The sequence below is a fragment of the Diabrotica undecimpunctata genome, chromosome 8 (genome assembly GCF_040954645.1).
Source record: "Diabrotica undecimpunctata isolate CICGRU chromosome 8, icDiaUnde3, whole genome shotgun sequence".
NCBI lineage: Eukaryota > Metazoa > Arthropoda > Insecta > Coleoptera > Chrysomelidae > Diabrotica > Diabrotica undecimpunctata.
In genome coordinates this window covers 865842-889104 of record NC_092810.1, presented here as the reverse complement: position 1 = coordinate 889104, position 23263 = coordinate 865842, and the positions used below count along the sequence as shown (strand labels likewise).

At 33.4% G+C, this 23263-nt stretch overlaps 2 protein-coding genes across 2 annotated transcripts in view; both read right to left on the bottom strand.

Annotated features, from left to right (window-relative positions):
• c11.1 (maestro heat like repeat family protein c11.1) overlaps positions 1–23263 on the bottom strand; it is a 46996-nt gene that overhangs the window by 5347 nt on the left and 18386 nt on the right. The window contains exons 10-11 of the mRNA XM_072541783.1: positions 21096–21445; positions 17162–17447 (exon numbers count right to left, since the gene is read on the bottom strand). Of these exons, the coding sequence (XP_072397884.1) occupies positions 17162–17447; positions 21096–21445 (636 nt within the window). The remainder of the gene's footprint in view (positions 1–17161; positions 17448–21095; positions 21446–23263) is intronic.
• Positions 11699–12959, bottom strand: LOC140448677 (uncharacterized). The gene has a single exon (XM_072541784.1). It carries the CDS (start codon positions 12884–12886, stop codon positions 11735–11737), a length of 1152 nt encoding a protein of 383 aa, XP_072397885.1. The 5' UTR covers positions 12887–12959; the 3' UTR covers positions 11699–11734.

The window sequence follows — 23263 nt, the reverse complement described above, 5'->3', positions numbered from 1 at the left end:
CAGAATTTATAACTGCCTAATTTTATTGTTAATAATAAAAAATAATGTAAACCTAATTTCAATTATACGTGTCATACAATGTAAGTTGTTTCTTTTAAAAAAATCAAACAAATTATCTAGCTTTTTGGCAAGAACATATCGCTAAATTATAATAAGCTAAACACCGCAAGGAAAACCTAGAGGAAGAAAATATACTGAAATATATACAGATCTTCTTCTTATTATTTCTTGTATGTAGGCTTTAAAGTCTGCTTCTTCTTCAATACAAGCCTCCTAAATTGTTTAAATTATCGCACCATCTTTTTATTGGTCTGCCAATACTTCTTCGTCCATTTGGTGATTTCAATCCATTTATGTCTTCCGTATTGCATGCTCTTCTTATGTTTTCGCTTCTCTCCCTATACAACAGACTTTTCCCTGATTTTCATCGGAATATTTTTATCTCTGATAAAATGCGTTAGGCTTTCACGGCTCTCGTCTAACTTGTTAAACTGTTTGTTCGGGCTGTTAGGCCGTTGTCTTCTGAGATTAGTTCTCAGAAGGTATTTTTATCTCTGTTGTTTCTAGTAGTCCTCTCATTTTAGATGTGTTAGGTCTTGTCTCCGCCGTGTATGTTAATATAGATCTAATTGCTGCTTTATAGATTCTTATTTTTGTGTATTTTCTTAGGTGTTTGTTCTAACATTCGTGTCATTAAGAGATCCCGCAGCTTTACTTGCTTTTAACTTTTGTTGTCGTACTTCTTCAACATATCCGTAACTATAGTTTATTTTTATGAACGAGAGAGTAATTAGCATAATTTTAACTGGTAGCTCCGACCACTCCATGGGCGTGCTCAAGATTAGTTGAAAAATTACTTTGAATAATTGTAAAAAATAAATGAATTATTTCAGTGTTATAAAGTGTTATGTGTATGTAAACAAAAGTGACCTCTTTTATCACACACTATATTAGAACTGACTGGCCTACATTAAAAAGGGTTTTAAAAAATTCACATTTTTTTTAATTTTTAAAAATTACAAAAGAGAAAAAGAGTTTTTAAAACCGTCTAAGGTATGTTAAATAGATGAATAAAAATATTAATATAAAACTTACAGCTACTTGTTACAAATCCAAATCAGATTCAGAAGATGAACTTTCAGAACCAAGATTTATAATAACTGGCTCGATCATTTTATCAGTAATATTGTCCAAGTGTGATTTACTGCCTTTTCCCAGTTTTCAGGTTTTACATTATTTACGGCCTCCAAAAACAACTGTTTAACATCATGAATTTTAAAAGTGGTATTTTTTCTTGAAACTTCACTCTTTATCTGTGCCCATACCAGTTCAATCGGGTTTAATTCACAATGATATGGTGGGGATCTAAGTACTGTCATTCCACGATTTTTGGCAATTTCATCAATTTCGTATTTTTTAAATTTTTCTTTATGAAGGGCACACAACGAATAAAGTTCCTTTCTTATAGATCCGGGATGGTACGTAATATTTTTTGAACTCAGCCAATTCTGCAAGTCTTTTTTTAACCACTTGGTTGTGGGCAGTCCTTCTATAAGTCTGGAGTGATAACTTGCATTATCCATTACTATTACACAGTTCTTAGGAAGGAGATCTATCATTTGTTCGAACCATTCTTGAAAGACATCAGCGTTCATGTCTTCATGGTAGTCACCGGTACGAGTTGATTCAAAAGTTAATAAACCACCTTCAACAAAACCGTCTGAACTGCCAATGTGTACTATTATCAGCCTGCGTCCCTTTCCTGATGGTGGGTTTAAACCAGTAGATAAGTTATTTACAAAAGCGTGCCTTTGACTTGTAACAGTTTCATCCTGCCAAAATTTATTTGGTGTATGACCCTCGTTGATCCATGTTTCATCAAGATAAAATATTTTTCTTTTTTGGTTTCTCATTTCCTTTATGGTTCTTAGAAAATGTCTTCTCCATATGACAATATCGCTTCTTTCTAATAAAATAGACTTTCTGGGATTCTTTTTCCAGCGGAAGCCTATTTCTTTTAAAAGTTTCCATAACGTACTTCGACTCATTTCTGGGTAATGCTTATCATCTCGAACTGAGACAAGAACTTTATCCAATGTTGGAAATTCTTGTCTAAAGAAGAATTCATGCACTTTCCGTCGAAGTCCTTCCTTAAAATGATATTCTATTTGAAATTTTGGTTTCCCTGGAGCATTACGTGGCATTTGAAAACTACCACATTTCTCTTCTTTAATAACTCTGTAAATCGTAGATTTCCCAACACCAAGTGTACTGCTAACTAACTCAACGGTCTCATCAACACTTTCACATAAACGTTTGTCTGTAAATGATTTAAAACAATTAAATATTAATGTTTTTTCATTAACTGTTAAAGGACCAATTTTTCGGCGTTTACACGGCACTTCCAAATTTTCCATAACACTAGTATACACAATAAACTGCACCTTGCAACTGAAGTACCTACTTTTAGTGAACTGTTAAGAATTTTGAATACGCCACTTGGACCTTCCTACAAAATGGAAAAACCCATTATCACATTTTCTGTGGAATAAGTTTAGAAGGTAATTATCTAGTCAATTACTGTCGTAGATTCCTGGAATTAAAGAATTAAATGTTTGATTGTTGAAACCCTTACTTCGTGGAATGCACTCATTTCAGATAAAATAAAACGTTTTATTTTATCTAAAGAATTAAACTTTATTTTGCAAATAGGTAGGTACTTATTAAACTTTTATTGGTTATATATAACCAATAAAATAAACATCTTACATTTCTTGCAAATTCATTAGTACCTGTTAACCTCCATCACTCCGACACTGGCAACCTTATTTAGGGATTAGTAACTCTCACAACTATTGTATTCTATTCTGCTCCAACCTTTATACCTGGTGGTCATAGTCAATTTAAAATTGTTTTCCTATATACTTCTGTAAACTTGTTGACAAATATCTGTTTTTCATTGAGTCACCCGTATCAACAGTTTAGGGATTTTCATACATAATTTATTGTTTTATTACTCTCTCATACATAAAAATACACTATAGTACTAGTTTGTGTTCACTCCCTGCGTCTACTGAGTTTAAAGTTCGGATATCTAGAATCGGCTTTGGTTGGATAATAGTTACAACGAAAATGACATAGAACATCCACTTAACAAACTGAAAAACAAAATGCAAGTACCTAACCCGATTACACAGTTAAGAATTGCTGTATCGGAGTAATTCATCAAAAATGTCTGGCGTCACGTGTGTAGAAAGGTGCAAACTTTCAAGTTTCGCAAAAATTCAAAATCAGGAAATGCATCAACCAAGCAGCAGAAGAAGCAATTGGAAAGCGGAAAATTAACACGAGGGCGATAAACCACACCAAACCGTGGTTTTGTCAAGAGGTAAAAGAACTCTCCGAATTAAAATGCAAATGCTACCTAAGATATAAGAGCACACAATCGGAAGAAGCTCTAGCAGAATATGTCCAAGTAAGAAACGAAGTAAACGCAAGAACAAAATCAATCAAAAGAGAACATTGGACTAAATTCACCAGCGACATGGACTACGACCTACATGGTGCCCAAAAGAAAGTATGGAAAATGCTTCGGAACAGGAAAAAACCAGTTAAAGAGTTCGTGCAGACCAAGGGAGTACCTATAGAGACATGTCAACAGCATTTTAAAGAGCTATATGATGCTGAAGAAACGCTGAATTTAAACGAATACGACGTAGATATAAGTGCTACAATCAATGACGAAGAGGTAGAAGCAAAGATCAAGAAGCTAAAAAACAGAAAATCACCTGGAACAGATGGTATACCCAATGAACTCTTAAAATATGGAGGCCATGAACTTGCAAGTAAACTGTCACAACTATTTAACAAAATCTAAAACGACACAGAAACACCAGAGGAATGGCATAAGAGCATCACAATCTCCATATTTAAAAAAGGACAAAAAAGTTGCCCACAATACTACAGAGGAATAACCCTCTTAAATACAACGATGAAACTTTTCACGAGTATTCTTAAGGACAAATTGGAAAGGCAAATCACTAATTATGAAGAACAAGGTTTTACAAGTCAGCGGTCTATAACAGATGCAGTATTCATCATAAAACAAATAAAAGAAAAAGCTAAAGAGTTCGGCATGCCAGCGTATATTTGCTTCATTGATCTGACGAAGGCGTTTGACAGGATTCGCCCTGGGAGACATTCTAAATATATTAATAGAAAATAAAACACCGACCAACATAACAAAGATAGTCCATAACCTAAAAAACAACAATGTAACCAAAGTTAGAGCAGGAGACCAATTCATTGAAAATATTCCAACACCGGAAGGAATTAGACAAGGCGACAGTTTAAGCCTCTTCTTGTTTAACCTACTCATGGACAAAATTATAAACAAAGTAGCCTCTCTCAATGGGCAACAGAATAATTGGTATGGTGTGTTACGCAGATGATGCAACAATTATTGCCGAATCAGAAGATGATCTTCAGGGACAGCTCTTTCAGTTCTTTCAAATAAGCCGCCAACTAAATATGACCATTTCTACCAACAAAACTGACAGATCCGCTCAGATGTAAGTTAGTGGTTGAGAACATAGAACCATAGAACAGGTGATGCAATTAAGATATCTGGGCATAGATATATCAAGCATACACGACCTAGTAAAGTACCTAAGGAGTCAGATCAACAAAGCATCCGCATTGTCGGGATGTCTGCGGGAGATAGTCTGGTCAAATCCGTATGTGCACACAGATAGTAAAATTAGAATCTACAAGACTTGCATACGACCGATCATGACATATGGCATGCGCGAAGAAACCAACAAAACGAAACAGATGCTAAGGGTTGCCGAAATGAAAACCCTAAGAACAATAGTGGACAAAACAAGAAGAGACAAGATGAGAAATACAAACATCAGAGAGCAGTGCAAAATTCAAGATATTGTAAGATGGGGAAGACAGCGTAAAAGGATGTGGTACAATCATGTAAGACGAATGGATGAGAATAGACTCCCAAAAATTGCCCTAGAAAACAACCCGCCGATTCAAGATCTCCCGGAAGACCACCTAAAAGATGGAGGGATAGTTGGCAATCTACCTCCCAGGAAATTAACCAGAGGTAGCTTCAGAATTAAACAGATCGAAAGATCTCCAAGAAGAAGATTTAGCAGGAAACACGTTTAAAAAAATAATAAAGGCCTTAAAAAAGATTAAACAAGTATTGTGTATCTAACAATACGCGGTCATTCTGTCATTGAAATCATTTTTGCAAGCTAAAAAACGTCTTTAGTTTTTAAAATCCAGAAATGGTTTTTCGCATTTATTTGCGATTTGTTTTCAGCATATTGTGCAATTTTACATATTTTTATGACAGTATAAACAATTTCATTTAATTATTTTATTAATAAAAAAAGTTATGGTTTGCGATTCTAACAACATATCTAATAAATTAAATTAAAAATTGCGAAAGCCTCAAAAAGCAATTATACATCTAGTTATTTATAACTACAGGACGTCCCTGATTGTATTCTTCTTTTTCCTCTTTCTACTTTTTACTCTTGCTAATTATGTTATTAATATCGATCTGTTATTAATTCCATAACAAACGTCTTTAATGTTGCCTCATGAGTTATTTTGCTTTCATATTTCTTACATGCCATTCTACTATTGTGTAAACGATTCTGGAAATCTTTTATTAGTTGCTGAAGCATTATTTGATGAAGAAGATAAGGTTAGTCCTTCTTCATCTTGCGTCGAAAATAATAAAATTTTTAAATATTAAATAAAAATTGGAGGACGGCAACGGTGTACTAAGCAGATAAAAGTCAATTTATTTTTCTCCTACTAAAATCCCAAATATCACGAGTAGTAGCCAAAAAGAATTTACGGTTTTTTTTACATTTACGTGAATTTAAAAAGGCTTCGTAATACCGCAGTGAGAAATTTCTGAAAAAAAAACTCGCTTTCAGTAAAAACTAGTGTCTGAACTGATAAGAGTAAGGTTATTTACAATAATTCGAAACAGTCATACTGGTGGAACTCTGTCCGTTAGTTTTGCGACGTTGCCAAAGTTAAAAATAATTCTGCTAACTGAGGACTGATAAGAACTAGATTTTTGAGCGTTAGAAGCGGATGTAGTTCCTTTCGCTGTCCTTAGAAACAGATATGATGCACACGGACAGTGATGATAACGCGTTAGAAGGCAAGAAGAGAAAAGATAAAGGGTCAACTTCACCTTTCCTGCAGAGCAAAAAACTGCCAGAACCCCAAGCAAAAGAAAACCAAGGGAAGAAGATTCAGAGGATGAGGACGACGTTATGAGTATGTTCAAGAAGATGATGGGGGAACTGAAAGAAATCAGGAATGAAAATAAGGAATATACAGAAGATATGACAGCGCTGAAAAAAGAAAATATAAAGATAAAGCAAGAATTGGAAGAAACAAAAAACAAATTAACCCAGGTTAAAAACAAAGTAGAAAGAATTGAAAAACAAATGAAAAGAAATAAGATAGTAATTACGGGTCTACCAGTAGTCGCAACAGATGAAAAACTCTTAAAAAATAACGTAAAAGAGTACACAAAACTATACAAAAGCACCTAAAAGAGGATGTCGAAATAGAATCTGCAATGAAGCTAAAAAACAATATATGTCTGGTACAAATGAAGGATTATAGTGAAAAAAATTAAGGTAATGAAAGAAAAAAGCAAACTCACATTTCTTACTGGAAAAAAGATCTTCATCAACGATGACCTGACCGAAAAGGAAAGACACATGAGGCAGGAAATTGTAAATAAAGGCAAGGAATTAAGAGCTGAAGGTAAAAACGTGAAAATAGGGTACAAAAAGCTAACTGTGGATGGCATAAAATGGGAATGGGCCGGAAATGGTACTTTCAAATGAGAAAATTCTAGAGATATGGACCCAAAAAACGGCATCTAGTAGTGGAAAAAACGGCCCATTAAGCCGACAGACCCTAGCGATGAACAGGAACATGAGTTTGAACATAAATAGCAAAACAAAAAATTAGAATACGTACCTAAATATTGCGACATGGAATGTACGAGGAGTATACGAGGAGGAAGCATTAATTAGCCTAATAGAAGGTAATAGACTAGTCAAGAATATTGCTTGGAGAGTACCTGAGGGTAAAAAAAAGAGAGGAAGACCAAGAAAGAAATGGAGAGATGTAGTGATTGAAGATGTCAAAGAGATGGGAATCAGAGATTGGAAGCCGATAGCTAAGAACAGAAAAAGATGGAAATTATCCATCCAGCAATGGGCCTAAATGGCCTGTTAACGCTGTACATATATATAAATAAATTAATTTATATTTAAATGGGAATAAGCCACAATTAAAGGTTAAAATACGTTTATTGACGTTTCAATTTCCACTTCGGAAATCGTTCTCAAAATACAAACATTAGTGGTAAGACCCCTCATTTTTATGGAGTACCGAAAATTCATAAAACGAATATACCACTTAGACCCATTTGTAGTACCATGAATTCTCCTTGTAGTGAACTATCAAAATTTTTATTAAATATTTTAAAACCAATTGCAAATAAAAATGACACATTTATAAAAAATACACAACATTTTTTACATAAATTATCAAATATTGAATTTAATCCAAATAATACTTTAGTAAGTTTTGACATAAATAGTTTATTTACGAATGTGCCATTAGATAAGACTTTAAATATAGTCAAGACAAAATTAGAAAGTGATGATACATTGGCAACTAGAACAAGACTAAATATATCAGCTATAATGGAGTTAATAACATTATGTACTGATAATACATACTTTCAACTAAATAATGAATTCTATAAACAAAGTTTTGGACTAGCAATGGGCTCTAGTTTATCTCCATTATTAGCCGATATATTTATGGAAGATTTTGAAACAAATATTATTTCTAAACAAAATTTAAAACCCTCAGTATGGTGGAGGTATGTAGATGATGTATTCTCAATATGGCCTCATGGATCAGAGTTGTTGGACACATTCCTAAATGATATAAACGATAAAGAAGAGACAATAAAATTTACCATGGAAAAGGAATATAATAACACATTACCTTTTCTGGATGTTTTAATCTCTAAGAACGATACTGGATACGAAACTCAGGTGTATAGAAAACCAACACACACCAACAGATATTTAAATTTCAAATCAAATCACAATATTAATATTAAAAAGGGAATTATTAAATCCTTATATGATAGAGCCAAAATTACTTGTTCTAACGAAAATTCGTTCTTGGAGGAAAAACATTTGTTAACAACTGTTTTATTAAAAAATGATTATCCTTTATCGTTTATAAATAAGGAATTTTCAACAATCGATCGAATAGAACAAAACAACTTAGAACGGGATCCTACAGCATATGCAAGGAATAATACGAGGAAAATAACAATACCATACATAAAAGGATTATCGGAAAAGCTTAAAAGGATAGGAAATAAATTCAACATTTCAACAACATTCAAAACAACAAACACGTTGAGATCTATTTTGTCCAAAACCAAACCTAACAATGAACAAGAAAGGACAAAGAATTGCATTTATAAAATACCTTGTGAATGCGATCAGTTTTATTTAGGTGAAACATCAAGACCATTAAATGTTAGAATAAGTGAACATCAATCCTATATTAAAAATAGAGAATTTGATAGATCTCAAATCTGTAAACACGCATGGGATAATGAACATAGGGTTCAATGGAATGATTCAAATATAGTCTTAAAAGAAACGGATGGTAAAAAGAGAAAAATCAAAGAAGCGGCTCTAATTATGCTAAATGAGACCAATTGTGTCGCGAATTCCTCAGCAGAATGTAGTAGGATCTGGTTACCCATATTGAAAGAGGAAGTTATTAAAAGAAAAATACCAATATTGGTAAGTCAGTAACATATAGAGAATACATCATTTATGTTTTTTAAATAACAAACATATAAAATTGGAATTTGGTGTTTATTGAAGGTAAACTAAATGCACGATCAAATACTTACCATGTCGGGATAGTATTATGAGGTTTTTTTCCTGGTTTTTCCCTCATAATTTACTATGGAATCACTAACAGGAGAATTTTACTGTCATCATGGCATGTATTTGTCTTTTTAAAGACGAATTACATGTTATGATCTTTTCTGACGGATATTCTCAAGTTAAAGTTGATTTCATGTAATCGAATGAACTATCTTATAAGTAAAGTCGTCCCAGGAACGCAACTCAACAATATTGGCAATATCATTTTAAAGTCGTCTACTTTAAAATGTATAAGGTATGTCTGAATTGTCAATATAGATGAGTCAGATAAAATTAAATTAGAAGAATTTTTCACTAAGTAACAAAAAACAAAATTTGTTTAATTTACTAATGTTTGTATTTTGAGAACGATTTCCGAAGTGGAAATTGAAACGTCAATAAACGTATTTTAACCTTTAAAATAAAAAAAAAAGCTCAATACATTTGAGCATTATCAGTTAAAGTCTAAAGTTAATGTTTTGGTATATTTATTTTGCTGGCAACAGTAAAAGTGGTATCAAAAATTGCACAGAAGTAGCTTTGATGTAAACAGGCTATGCAAGAGATATGGCATGCAAGACAGTCTTGCATAGCTTGGGACCTGCATTGACTAGATTTGAAGCTACTTTAACCTGATCAAGAATGAACAACAACCAAACTTTCAAACATGGGTCCTTGAAAAAATCCTTAAGTAATTGTTTGACTGTTTGAAGTTTCGAGAAAATACGTCTTTAATCCATCATAAACTCTTAAGACTGATTGCACGAATGTGAACTTGTATAAATCATTAGGTTCCTGGATTTTTTTGATTCTTTGTGGCACCGTTTCGAAATCCCCACTAAACTGTGAAAATCTGATTAAATTAACTCTCGGTAAACGAATAAATTTTTCTTCCCATATGGATAACGTCACTAGTATCATATATATACTAGATAAATAAAATAGTTTTGAAAATTAAATAATGTATAAAATTAGCGAAACAATATTAAAAAATATATTATGATTTCTCCATTCTTTGATTTTTAAAACCAAAGTGACAAAAATTAGAACATAATAATTAAAAACTCGCGACTTCTGGGTCTAAATACCGCGCCTCAACGCATTCGACCAGGTGGCTAATCAATGTCAATATTTGTCAAGAAAATTATTTAAGATGTCAGTTTTTTGGTTGTACTTTGTGTTTATTTATTTATTGTATTCCAAAAATGGAAAGATTATTAAGAATCATAGAAGTTCCAGGAAGAATATTTATTTGCAAAAGACTTTGGCCAAGTGTATATATCTACGGAATTAATAAAAAATAATATAAAATAATAATAATATTACCTAAGAAATACATCAGCCTCATAAAAATGACGTTGCAGGGTTCAAAAGCCGCAGTCAGAGTAGATGGAGAACTGACTCCCCTGTTTAACATCAACATGGGAGTAAGACAGGGAGATGCCCTATCAACCATGCTATTCAACCTAGTTCTTGAGGCAGTCATCAGAAAAACCAATATAACCGGCCATATAAACACCAAATCAGTAGAAATTACTGCATATGCAGACGATGTAGCCATCATTAGTAGGAATAAGCCACGACTAATGGAAGTGTTCAAACAAATTGATCCTGAAGCAAGAAAAAGAGGTCTCAAAATAAACGAAGCAAAAACGAAGTATATGACAGTTAAAAGAATAACTGACAATGAAAATAATATCACAATAGACAACTATACTACCGAACGAGTGGATGCCTTTACATATCTCGGCACAGAAATCAACCAGAAGAACTCCGTAAGTAGCGAAATTAATGCACGTATTTCCAGCGGGAATCGTACATACTATGCTAATAAAAGATTGATGACATCGAAATTATTAGACAAAAGAACCAAAATGACTATCTACAGAACACTGATTAGACCCGTAGTAACCTATGGATGTGAAACTTGGGTAATGACGAAAAAAGATGAAGCCCAACTAATGAAAAATACTGAGGAAAGTATATGGCCCGGTACAAGAGGAAGATGGCACATGGAGAATCAGGAGAAACGACGAGGTTAATGAGTTAAATGAAGGTTATGACATTGTAAGATTTGTGAAAAGTCAAAGACTGTCATGGCTGGGACATGTGCAGAGACAAAACGATGCAAAAACAACAAAGAAAATGTTACAATGGAAGCCCATAGGAAGGCGAAAAAGAGGAAAGCCCAGAACGAGATGGTTGGATGACGTGGAAGACGACCTGAAAACAATGAACATGAGACAATGGAGAAGAAGGGCACAAGAGAGATCTGAATGGAAGGACATAGCCAGACAGGCAAAGACCCATCCAGGGTTATGATGCCAAAAGAAGAAGAAGAATAATAATATTAATAAATATTAAATATATTTACAAAAGCAACATTTTTTTTGAGATAGAGAAAATATATCTTCTGTCTATAACTTCAAAAAGTGCACAGTTTGAGTTTTCCTATAACGTAATACCACGATAAAATGCATGCGTTTTGGATGTGGTATTAGTATTACACTCTAGAAATTTTGGACTTTTTTTCATTTCAATGATTTATTGATTTATTTTGAAATAACCTTGATAAAATCAACAACAAACTACCTTATATATAATATTATATTATATTATATACTAATAGTGCCCACGTAGGTAATATAGGGAAATAGACGAGGTGGTAATTAATTATAACACTGTAACATCTTTATTAAAACATTCTAAGAAAATTCACTTATGAGACAAAAAGCTATATCTGTATCTAAAGCAAGTTTTTTATCGTCGTTTACAAAATTGTGAGCCGCTTGCGGATTGTATACAGTGTTACAAGTATTGTTACTCATATGGTCACTTATACAAATGGGTCTTTCAGTGTCAACGTAATCACTATCGCACTTCTCTTGTATACCGAGTTTTTTAAGCTCTTCTCGAAAATCTCTCAAGCAGTTGCAATACCACGGATTTCCCATTATGGTAATTTTCTTCAGATTGGGTAATACGTCTAAGATAGAGGGCGGGACCATCACATAATTGTGATCGATAGCGAGGTTCTCTAGCTTCGGAAGACCGTTAGGCGGGAAAAGGAACGGAACGAACTGTGTTATCATATTGTGCGTCAAAATAAGTGTTTTCAGGTTGGTTAAATCGTTGAAAGCCTCTACAAGCGAGTCTATTTTGTTGTAAGACAGATTCAAAACTTCTATGTTAACCAAATCGGCGAAGAATTGCCGCGTGACCTGCAACAATAAGTTTTCAGAAAGCCACACAACTTTGATGGATTTCGGAAAGCTAACTATTTTATTTAGTTTGATCTCTTTTAATCGATTTCCGTTGAGGTTGATATATGTGAGGTTCTCCAAATTATACAACGCAGTGTCCGGCAGTTTGTTGATACGATTATGTCCCAAATCGAGGTATTTCAGGTTATAGGCCAACCCAATAGTTATTGGGTTGAAGGCCGTCAGCGCATTTTGGTTCAACAAAAGATGTGTCAGCTTGTTCAAGTATCCGAAGGCGTTAACGTCGATGAAGGCAATGTTGTTATCGGGCAGGTGTAACTCGCGACACTCCGTATGAGAATAGAAAGTATCCGAAACTAGTCGTCGCATATCGGTATGTGTGATTTTTATTATTTCGACGTTCTTGAAACCCCACATGAATGTCGACTGTATCCAGAGCTGTGATCTATTAGCGCTGTAGTACTGAAAATATTTGACGGTGGACAAGTTTCCCAATTTGGTGTCGTTGAAGGTGGCAAATCTAAGCGAAGGTTCCTCGGAACATTTTACAGCATCGCCGATTCTGTTACAGACGCACAGTGCTTCGTCGATAGTTGTAATTAGGAAAAATATTATTGCTTTCGATAACAACATATTCAATTGCACTTCACACTACACTGTTAACGTATTTTAAGCAAATCACTTCAACAATCGTGATATTTACATAAAACTAATTAAGTACCATAAGTACTATAGAACATAAAAAATTATCTTGGTTATAATAGTTTTGCTTATAAATCTATTTTTATGTTATAGTTGGTATATATACCGGATGGATCGATCCATGAAAGAAATCAATAGATTTTCTTTTCTCTGTATGAGTAGATTAGGGTGGATCTGTTTTGAGATGGATGTGAGAGGTGATATTCTATTTTTTAAGGAAATAGTTAGGTGATATCTTCAGTAATAATAATAAACTTATATTCCCTCTCAAATAGGTCGGGAACATTAACAAAAAAATTATAATATTTAAAAATTACCAAAAACATCGATTTTTTCTACTTTTTTTTTATTATAACTTTTAAAACAATTCATTTTGAAGCAAAGTCGTAATAAAATAAAATGACGACAATTAAATTTTCTATAAGATACCGCTGATTAAAAATGTTCGGAGCTCTTTCTCGATAAAAATTTTCATATCTTCAAGATATTTATAAAATACAGGGTGAGTTTTTAGTGCGGTGTCGGTCAATAATTCCGTTATGGTACAGAATACCAAAAAAACTTATTTAGAAAAAATGTAGGCGGCGATATTCTCCATACTTGGAAAATATGTGGAATTCTTCAGGTTAATTAATAACTAGGCGGTATAGAAAACATACTATTATCGTTGCATTTGCGGTCATACAAAAATATGTTGATTTTATCGTTGCATGTGCGGTCATTTCCTAATAAACAAATAATATTTTTACTGGTTAAGTCCATTATATTTAATATAAAATCGAAATATTCTGCTTCTTTTCTTAAATTTTTTATAAGAATGTATATGTTTGGATTTCTTTAACATTCTGTTTAACCGGTTGTTCCATCCTTCCACGGCATTATTTGTTCGGTGTCGGAGGCCATGGCAGTTCCACATATTCATGCTAATCACTAGATTTTCTAGCCATTCGTTAACGAAGTAATCATAAAATTTTGTCAAATTTTCATCTTCCGGAGAATCAGATTGAATAATTAGCCACCCGTCTTCTATTTGCTCCAAAGGTAAGTATGCCAATACAGAACGCATTCTTAAATGAAGTCTAACGTTATCGTCGTTAATGTTTTGTGTTGTCAGTCAGTCTTGTTGACTGAAGAAGAAGGGTGCCTTCTTGTTCTTTACGTCTTTTATTAACTACAAAACTTCTTCGGTGAGAATATTTAATTTTCCATCTGTATCTATTTGTGGGGGCTCTTCTGTTCTCTGATCACCAAACAAATCTTTAAGATATTGCTCCAATATTTCTTTCTGTTTTTCAGGGTCTAATTCCATTTGGTTTTTCTTGTTTGTTACAATCGAGTGTTTGGGTTTCCATATTCTAGCTACTTTTTAACCTTTCTGTGTAGTTCTCTATCTTTATGCTTCATTTGTCACCTCTTTACATTTTTCTTTCATCCACTCTTCCTTAGCTACATTTATTTTTTTCTCAATTGCCCTGTTAAGTTCTTTGTATCTTGTTAGGTTTTTGTTTTTTACCATCCGTCTCCTCTTCATAATTTGTAATATTTCGTTTGTCATCCATGGTTTTCTATGTTTACGGTTTTCTTTCTGTATACTTTGGTCTGCTGCCTCCAAGACGGTATTTTTAATTTTCCCCCACATGTCTTCAATGTTTTCTTTTATTGTTTTCTCCTTAGTGGGAGCTATTGTCTTAGACTCTAACTGCGTGTCTACCATGTCTTCATACTTCTGTTGCTGTCCTTGTGTCACCACTACTCCATGCTTACTGGGTTTAGCCTTGTCTACTATTTTAAGTTTTAATTGTATAGTTGCGACTACAGGATTGTGGTCTGAATTTATGTCACAGCTTGGGTACGTTTTTACATTCAGAATACCATTACGGAACCTTTTGTTAATTATTGTAATGTAGTCGATTTGGTTCCTCACAATATTTCCTTCGCAATCTTGAGGAGACCTCCACGTATATAGAGGTCTTTCAGGTAATTTAAACCATGTGTTAAGAACCACCAGGTTGTTCTCTTGGCAAAATTCAACAAAGCGCGTGCCTCGTTCGTTCCTAGTTCCTAAACCATATAGGCCGATGATCGATTCAACTTTTTCTGCTCCTACTTTGGCATTCCAATCTCCCATAAATACGTTGATGTCGTCTGATTTTATATGTTTTTTGATCTTTTCAATATCGGAATAGAAAATCTCAAGATCTTCATCTGGGCTGTCTGCTGTCGGTGCCTATATTTGTATTATATTGATGTCGAATGGTTGTCCATCTAATTTGATAATCTGTCGCATTAATTAATCTGTCGCTGACTGGTAGGAAATTTTTGGTGTGTTGTTTCATGGATGCTGTTCCCAAGACTCCTACACCTGACTGGGCATCATCATCTTTGCCTGCATAATATTATAATATTATAGTTTTCATATTATTACCTTTTTAATCGGTGTGTTTGGCTTGTCTTTATTGTTACAAATGAATTTTTCTGTAGAAAAGTTAACAGATCTAATCTATTAGGATTAGGAGAAAGTTCGAAAAATTGCTTACTTGGAGGAAGCCAAACACAAGAGCTTTTGAAAAATTAATGGATCGTTTTGTTCGCACTTGGTCAGTTGTATGTGAAAAAAATGAGGAATGATATGATGTACTGATAGCTACTATTTAAGATCCCCACATCAGCACTTGTGAAATTTCACGTCAACATGTATCGTCAACATGACATTAGTCAAACTTTGGTGGCAAAAATCCTTCTTAAACATAAACTGTATCCTTACCGCATACAGTTACATCAAGAATAATTGACAGTCGATGATTATCAACGCAGATTAGCTTTTTGTCAATGGTCTCAGTAGGAAATGCAAAGAGATTTTTTTTCGATTATGTGCTTTTTGGAGATGAGGTTACATTTCTAGGGTTAGTATAGGTTAGGTTAGATTAGTTAGTTAGGGTCTGAGGCTTACTATGCATCCAGCAATCTCTATTTTGTTAATACTCATAGTCAAATTAGGTGGTGTATAAATGTTTGAGGTGGTATTGTTGGCGATTTTGTGATTGGCCCACATGTTTTTGACGGTCGTGTTAGTGGGGCCATATATCTGGATTTTTTAAATAATCATTTGCCAATACTAATACCAAATGTACCGCTTAATATTCGACAACGAATGTGGTTTTTACACGACGGTGCTCCAGTTAACCACACTGCTCATATTCACAATTATCTAAATAATAACTTTCCTGAGAGATGGATAGGCAGAGATGGACTAACTGTTTGGCCACCACGATCACCGGAATTCTCCAAAATTGATGTTTTATGTGGGGCTATATAAAAGACCTTGTATTCCAGAAGCCTCCAATAACGCCAAAATTTATGACAAAAAGAATAAGAGAAGCTTTTAATAAAATTGACTTACAAATGTTAAGAAATGTAGCTCGGTCATTTGAATATCGGTTACAAACTTGTATAGACTTGATTGTATTGAATAAAAATAATTTTGTTATATTATCAATCAATACTCAATATTTACTTCTACTTTCAAAAATTGAAGGTATTTCCGAAATGTGAAGAAACCTAAAAATATCTCGAAAAGTATAGGGAATGCTATATAAAAATAAAAGAGTATTATAAATACAACATTTCTAAAACATAAAATATAGGGTGATCCATTTAAAGAAAATTGTAATTTTGTTTTGTAGTTCACCCTGTATACAATTTTTTGTCAATGATTTCAATTAAACTTAATTTAAAAACTACTATATATTGTTTACTTTATTATATAAAATAAATAATTGTTTATGCATTACTTCTTTATATACATGGTGTTGATTCCGTAGGGATTTCGAAATAAAAATGGTCATAACTTGTTAAATACTCTGTACAGTAATGCAAAAGCCAATACTATAAGAACAAAAATTATGAGAAGAATACAAATTTGAAAAAAATATATAGGGTGTCCCATTAAAAAAATTGTATGTTTGCTATAACACGTAGTTATTAATTACCCTGTAGAATTCCGCATATTTTCCAATTATGGAGAATAACATTGCCTAAATTTTTTCTAAATAAGTTTTTTGGATATTCTATACTACAATGGAATTCTAGATCGATGTCGCACGAAGAACTTACCCTGCATATCTAATAACCTCAACAGTGACTTAATATTAATGGTACCTCATCTTCACACACTTCTCCAAATACGTAATAAAATACGAAACTTACCTTAACTACGTAAATATCGGGATCGCTCAAATGCAACAGCAAGGTAACGATGTTCCCGTGGATCTGCTCCTTGAAAGCCTCCAAATTGCCCTCGGAATTCAAGGACTGCGTCAGATCTCCCAGCAATCTGAAGGCCGCTCTCCTCAAGTTAACGTCCTCTTGGTCCAGCAGAGGTTTTATCCTGACGGCGGCAGTTACCTGGAACGAACTGAACTTGCAACCCTCCATTGCTTCCAGTAGTTTCGAGAAGCTCAGCATGCCCTCCAGGATCACGGCACTTTCCATCCTAAACAAATTTTAAAGACGAGGTTTTCAATTAAGTTGGATTTTTATAAATCAGTCACACACGTAGGAAGAGGAACCCAATGTTTATAATTGTAACTTTGACTTCAACATCGCCATTTCTTCCATTCCATTCGATTATGACTATCAAAGTTCTTCCACAGTTTTCAGTACTGTTCTGGCGCTGGTCACTCTATGCTGAATTGCTCGTAGTGCACTTGCGAAGTTTATGTCTGGTAGTGTTTCCACTATGTCAGATAATCTGTTTGGTGATTGTCCTTTACTCATCGTTTCTCCGGTTTGGCTTAGATGACTTTCTTTCATGACTGGGTTTACAACTCGGGGAGAGTTTTCGCCGCATCCACTATAGTCCTCCATCTTCTACGATCTTGCGCTTAAATCTTATAGATGACTATAATTTCTATATTGTTGACATGAGTGATTATGACCAAAAAGGTAATATCCTTGCAAACACGAAGCTAGATACTTACCAAGTTGTTAACCCCTTAAATAACTGTATTGAACAAATTTCTCCAAAATTGTTTCATATGAACTGTTCTGCAGGTTTACGTTTCGTGTTCATGAGTAAATATTGGAGAAACAAGGACTAATACCAGACTAATTCTACTATTTTTTCTACTATTCTAGTATTCTGAATACGTCGTCGAATTGTCTGTTCAAGATTCACTTCTTTATTGACGACAATATCTAGGTATACAGGATGAGTCATGAGGAACTTTACATACTTCTACCATATGTAGAGTCCTTCAGGGAGCATATCATGTGGCCACTAAAAAATGTCAACTCCTCTTCTTTATTAATTAACAGGGTGATTTGTGTAATTGACCATTTATTTCATTTTACTGTAGTGTTTATACGGCTCATTTGATTTTTTTAATTTTTGCATGATACAGTACACTACTATCAAGCATTCGACTGGTATTAGCTAAACTAAAAAATTCCAGGACTGGCTTTGGAAAAATTAATTTAGGGATTCGTATTAAATATTACACCCTGTGTAATTTTTTTTAAAATGCAATAAGTAATTTTCAAACTACATAAATAGCCAATGAAAACGACATATGTGACAATGTTGTCGCACTTTTATTAAATTTTTAGTGAACGATCAAATCTTACCAAAAATAGAACAACCATAATAAAGTATCAAATTATAAGGTATTAATTTAAACAAATGTTATAAATTTCAAACATTTTAATTAAAATGAGTTCCTACAACATAATCTTATACGTAGAAAATTAACATCTTTACTGTCACTTTGTATTATCTCTACGATAGAATCAATTGTTTTTCAATTTTAAATGTTTACTCATAGATCGTATTGGGGCATTATTTTCGATAAATAATAAATTAAATTGATTAAAAAGTCAAACCTCTTGTATGTGTTGGTTTTTGTTGATTGTAAATGATTAAAATTTTATGTCAAATAATAATACATTGCATCAACTGTACTAAATAAAAATAAATCTAAAAAAGTTTAAAATGAAGGTTGGCGTTGACCGTTTGACGTTTCTTGATATTTTATACCCATTGTCATTATTGTGATTATTATCAATTGTTATTTATGTGTACAAGAATACATATTTCTTCTGTCATATCTACGTTAAGTACATTGTGTTAGTTAGTTTTGGTAGAGCTTTTGTCACTTTCGTTCAAAATGCCACATCAGTTTTCGACCACAGAATATGCAGACATAATATTTGTTTATGGATTATGTAATGGGAATGGTAGGGCTGCTAGTAGAGAATATCGCAGGAGATTTCCTAATCGTCGAACTCCCAGTCATCCAACATTTGGGTCAGTTTTTAATTATTTGCGAGAAAATGGCACTTTTCCTAGTGGAACAACAGAGCGACATGTAGATGAAGCGCAGGAAGATGACATTATAGACGCCGTTATTATGAACCCTACAATAAGCACTAGACAAGTAAGTCGAGAACTCAATGTTACTCAATCAAAAGTAAGTAGAGTCTCACAAAAAAATAATCTATACCCATATCACATTCAAATGATTCAGCGACTACATGCTGGAGATGAGATAGATAGGTTGGAATTTTGTAGATGGATTAACAATAATCGACCAACGCTATACAGGACACTATTTACAGATGAAGCCCAATTTACCAGAGACGGGATAAATAATTCACGAAATTCACATGTGTGGGCAGAAGAAAATCCCCATGCTATTCGAGAACGTCGTTCTCAGTTAAGGTTTTCGGTTAACGTGTGGATTGGTGTCATAAATAACCAATTAGTAGGTCATCACTTTTTTGATGGTCCTTTAACAGGGCAGGTCTATTTGAACTTTCTACAAAATATTTTGCCGAATTTGCTTGCCAACGCGAACGTTGCTATCCGAGGGATGTATTTTCAGCATGATGGGGCACCCCCACACTTTTTACTGGCAGTGAGACAACATCTCAATAATGTTTATGGCAACAGGTGGATAGGACGTGCAGGTCCTATTTCGTGGCCTTCAAGATCCCCTGATTTCAATCCCGTTGATTACCATATTTGGGAACGATTGAAGCAACTAGTTTACGCAGTGAATATTAATAACCGACAACAATTAATTGATAGAATTATACATTATTGTAATACTATTAGAAACGATCCCCAGAGTATCCGTAATTCAATACGTCAATTAACAATTCGGCAACAAAAATGTGTACAGGCTGCAGGGTTCCATTTCGAAAATCTATTTTGAATTATTTTTATTTTGTTACCATTATTGTATCTTTTCCAGTTCTAATTTATGGGTTTTTCATAACTATGTACATATTTTTAGTTTTTTTTTTTAGATTGTTCTTCGTTATTGTTAGTAGTTACTGTTTTTTGTTGTGCAGTGACACAGTTTATCATTTCAATTAAAATGTTTGAAATTTATAACATTTGTTTAAATTAATTACCTTATAATTTGATACTTCATTATGGTTGTTCTATTTTTGGTAAGATTTGATCGTTCACTAAAAATTTAATAAAAGTGCGACAACATTGTCGCATATGTCGTTTTCATTGTCTATTTATGTAGTTTGAAAATCACTTATTGCATTTTAAAAAAAATATATACAGGGTGTAATATTTAATACGAATCCCTAAATTAATTTTTCCAAAGCCAGTCCTGGAATTTTTTAGTTTAGCTAATACCAGTCGAATGCTTGATAGTAGGGTACTGTATCATGCAAAAATTTAAAAAAATCAAATGAGCCGTATAAACACTACAGTAAAATGAAATAAATGGTCAATTACACAAATCACCCTGTTAATTAATAAAGAAGAGGAGTTAACATTTTTTAGTGGCAACATGATATGCTCCCTGAGGGACTCTACATATGGTAGAAGTATGTAAAGTTCCTCATGACTCACCCTGTATAAAATTATAAATCATTTCATGTCTAACATTATTTTGAGTGCTCATTCGGAGTTAGCTCTGCACACTAGAACTAGGCTATGGCTTAAACAGGAGAAAGCTTTGTATCTGAGTTGCAACATGACATATACTCCACAAAAACTAGTAAGAAAACACTAAAAACCTTCTCATTCCTGATACCTAAGTTGCAGTGGAGTTTGTTTGCCAACTGCTCAAGGCCCACGACAAGAAGAAACGTGTAAAATAATAATTTCCGTACTCACCCGATATTGTGATAATCCAAACTATTCATCAAAACGCTGAGAATAGGATTGCAGTGTCTCGACACCAATTCGTAGCTCAAATGTTCGGCGGCGTAGCCCAAACCCTGCAAACCCAACCTCTTAACCAAACTGCAAGTGTCTCCTTGAACGTCCAAAATCATCTCCAAGAGGTTCTCCGTCAGTACGTTTTGTTCGGTGTGGCTCTGTTGCAGTAAGTGCGAGAAGAACGCGACGGTTACTACTCGCTGAGGGTCAAGATCGGCTCGGATGTAGGGACCTAGACTAGCGACCAACCACGAGAGCGATTGGGGATGTTCCTCGCAGACGTTTTCAACCAAAGATTGGATTACCTGGAAGTTAAAAGAATTATATTTAAATCATAAAAATATATTTATTAAGCCAACGAATAGATACATACCTATAATATAAATATGAGCTTATACAACATATTATGTAAATAAATATAATTTATACAAAAATCTACATAGTTATTTTACGAAAAATAAAGTAAAATAAAGAAAAAAGAAATACACCACTATGTAGGTATACACGTCTACATACTAAAATCGACTTTTCTTGCCTTTTTAAGTGCAAATTACCTAACTAGGTCAATCATATGTAAATTAAAACAAATATCTTCCTCGATACTTATTATAGCTAAATTTGTAAGCCTGGATAGGCTCGTGGAAGATTCCGTAAGACCGGAAATTTTTTATGCTAAAAAAATTGAATCAGTAAAAAGTGCAAATGGTATAATTTCACAATTTGAGAGAGTGAGTCATCGTTTAAAGCCCCAGAAATGCGGAAAGCTGTTTGGAAATCCAGTGACGTACACTTACTTTTATTTTAACGTTAATTATATTTTATTTGTCAAATATTAATGTTCGAAATAGGCCACAATATATTTATTTACAAGTTTTTACTGACGTTTCGATCTCTATATCCAAAGACCGCTTTCAAAGATATAAATGGTAGTTATATTTATTTTATTTGTTTATTATTATGTATTTTTATAATCTTATATTGTTTATTTTCTTTTTTTTTCTATCTTTAAAAACGGAATAGAGATCGAAACGTCAATGTATTAAACATGTAAATAGATATATTGTGGCTTATGTCCAACCTTCTCCCTAAAAATACAGAACGCCACAAACAAGCAGCTATAGAAAAATAAATATATCTGTCATTTGTATGTTTGAAAACGGTCTCTTTATAGAGATCGAAACGTCCGTAAATTAAACATTTGAATAAATATATTGTGGCTTATTCCCAACATCATTTCTAAAAATACAGAACGACAAGCGAAAAGCCATAGAAAATAAATAGTACTATCATTTGTATAATTGAAAACGGTCTCTGGATATAGAGATCGAAACGTCAATAAATAAACATATGAATAAATATTTTGTGGCTCATTCCCTACATTCCCCTAAAAATACAGAATGCCACAAACAAAAAGCTATAAAAAAGAAGTAATGTTGCAGAAAGTTTACTGATGCCAACCGGCTGTCGCGGAAGTTACGCTAAAACGTCTTTTGACGTGACCCGTCCTTAAAGAGTTACACAATGAAATTTTTTTAAAACAAATTTTAAGACAGTTTCCACACCACCCCAGAGGTATGCCTTGTGGCGCGATACTTTTTTTAAATGGGTGTTCGCCAAGAGCCATATTGTCTTATTAAATAAAATGAACAAAACACTTAAACAGTATAAAACAAAACAAAATAAAATCCTATAAAACAAAATAAAATTCTATAAAAACAAAATAAAAATAATGTTTGATGTGTTTAAACACAAACACTATACACACTTACTATGTTCTTCTCGTTTTTTTTTTGTTTTTGGTTTTTTTATGCTGATGTTCTTATTAAACTATTAGAAAATATTATTCGCTGTCTAAACCTGAAGATGCAGTGCTGCTATCGCTGTCATTATCTTCACCACCTGGTGTAATTATAATTGGCTCTAGTAAAACTTTGATATGAGTGTCAAGTTCCCATATACGATGTTCTTCTTTAATTATGTGGCCTATACATTTAGCCCATTTCGCTGGAGTTACATGGAGGATTGCTTGAATCAAAAGTTTCTTAATTTCGTTTAATTTGAACGTTTTGTTATTGCGTGCTACATCTCCTTTCACTTGCTCCCAGATAAGTTCAATGGGATTA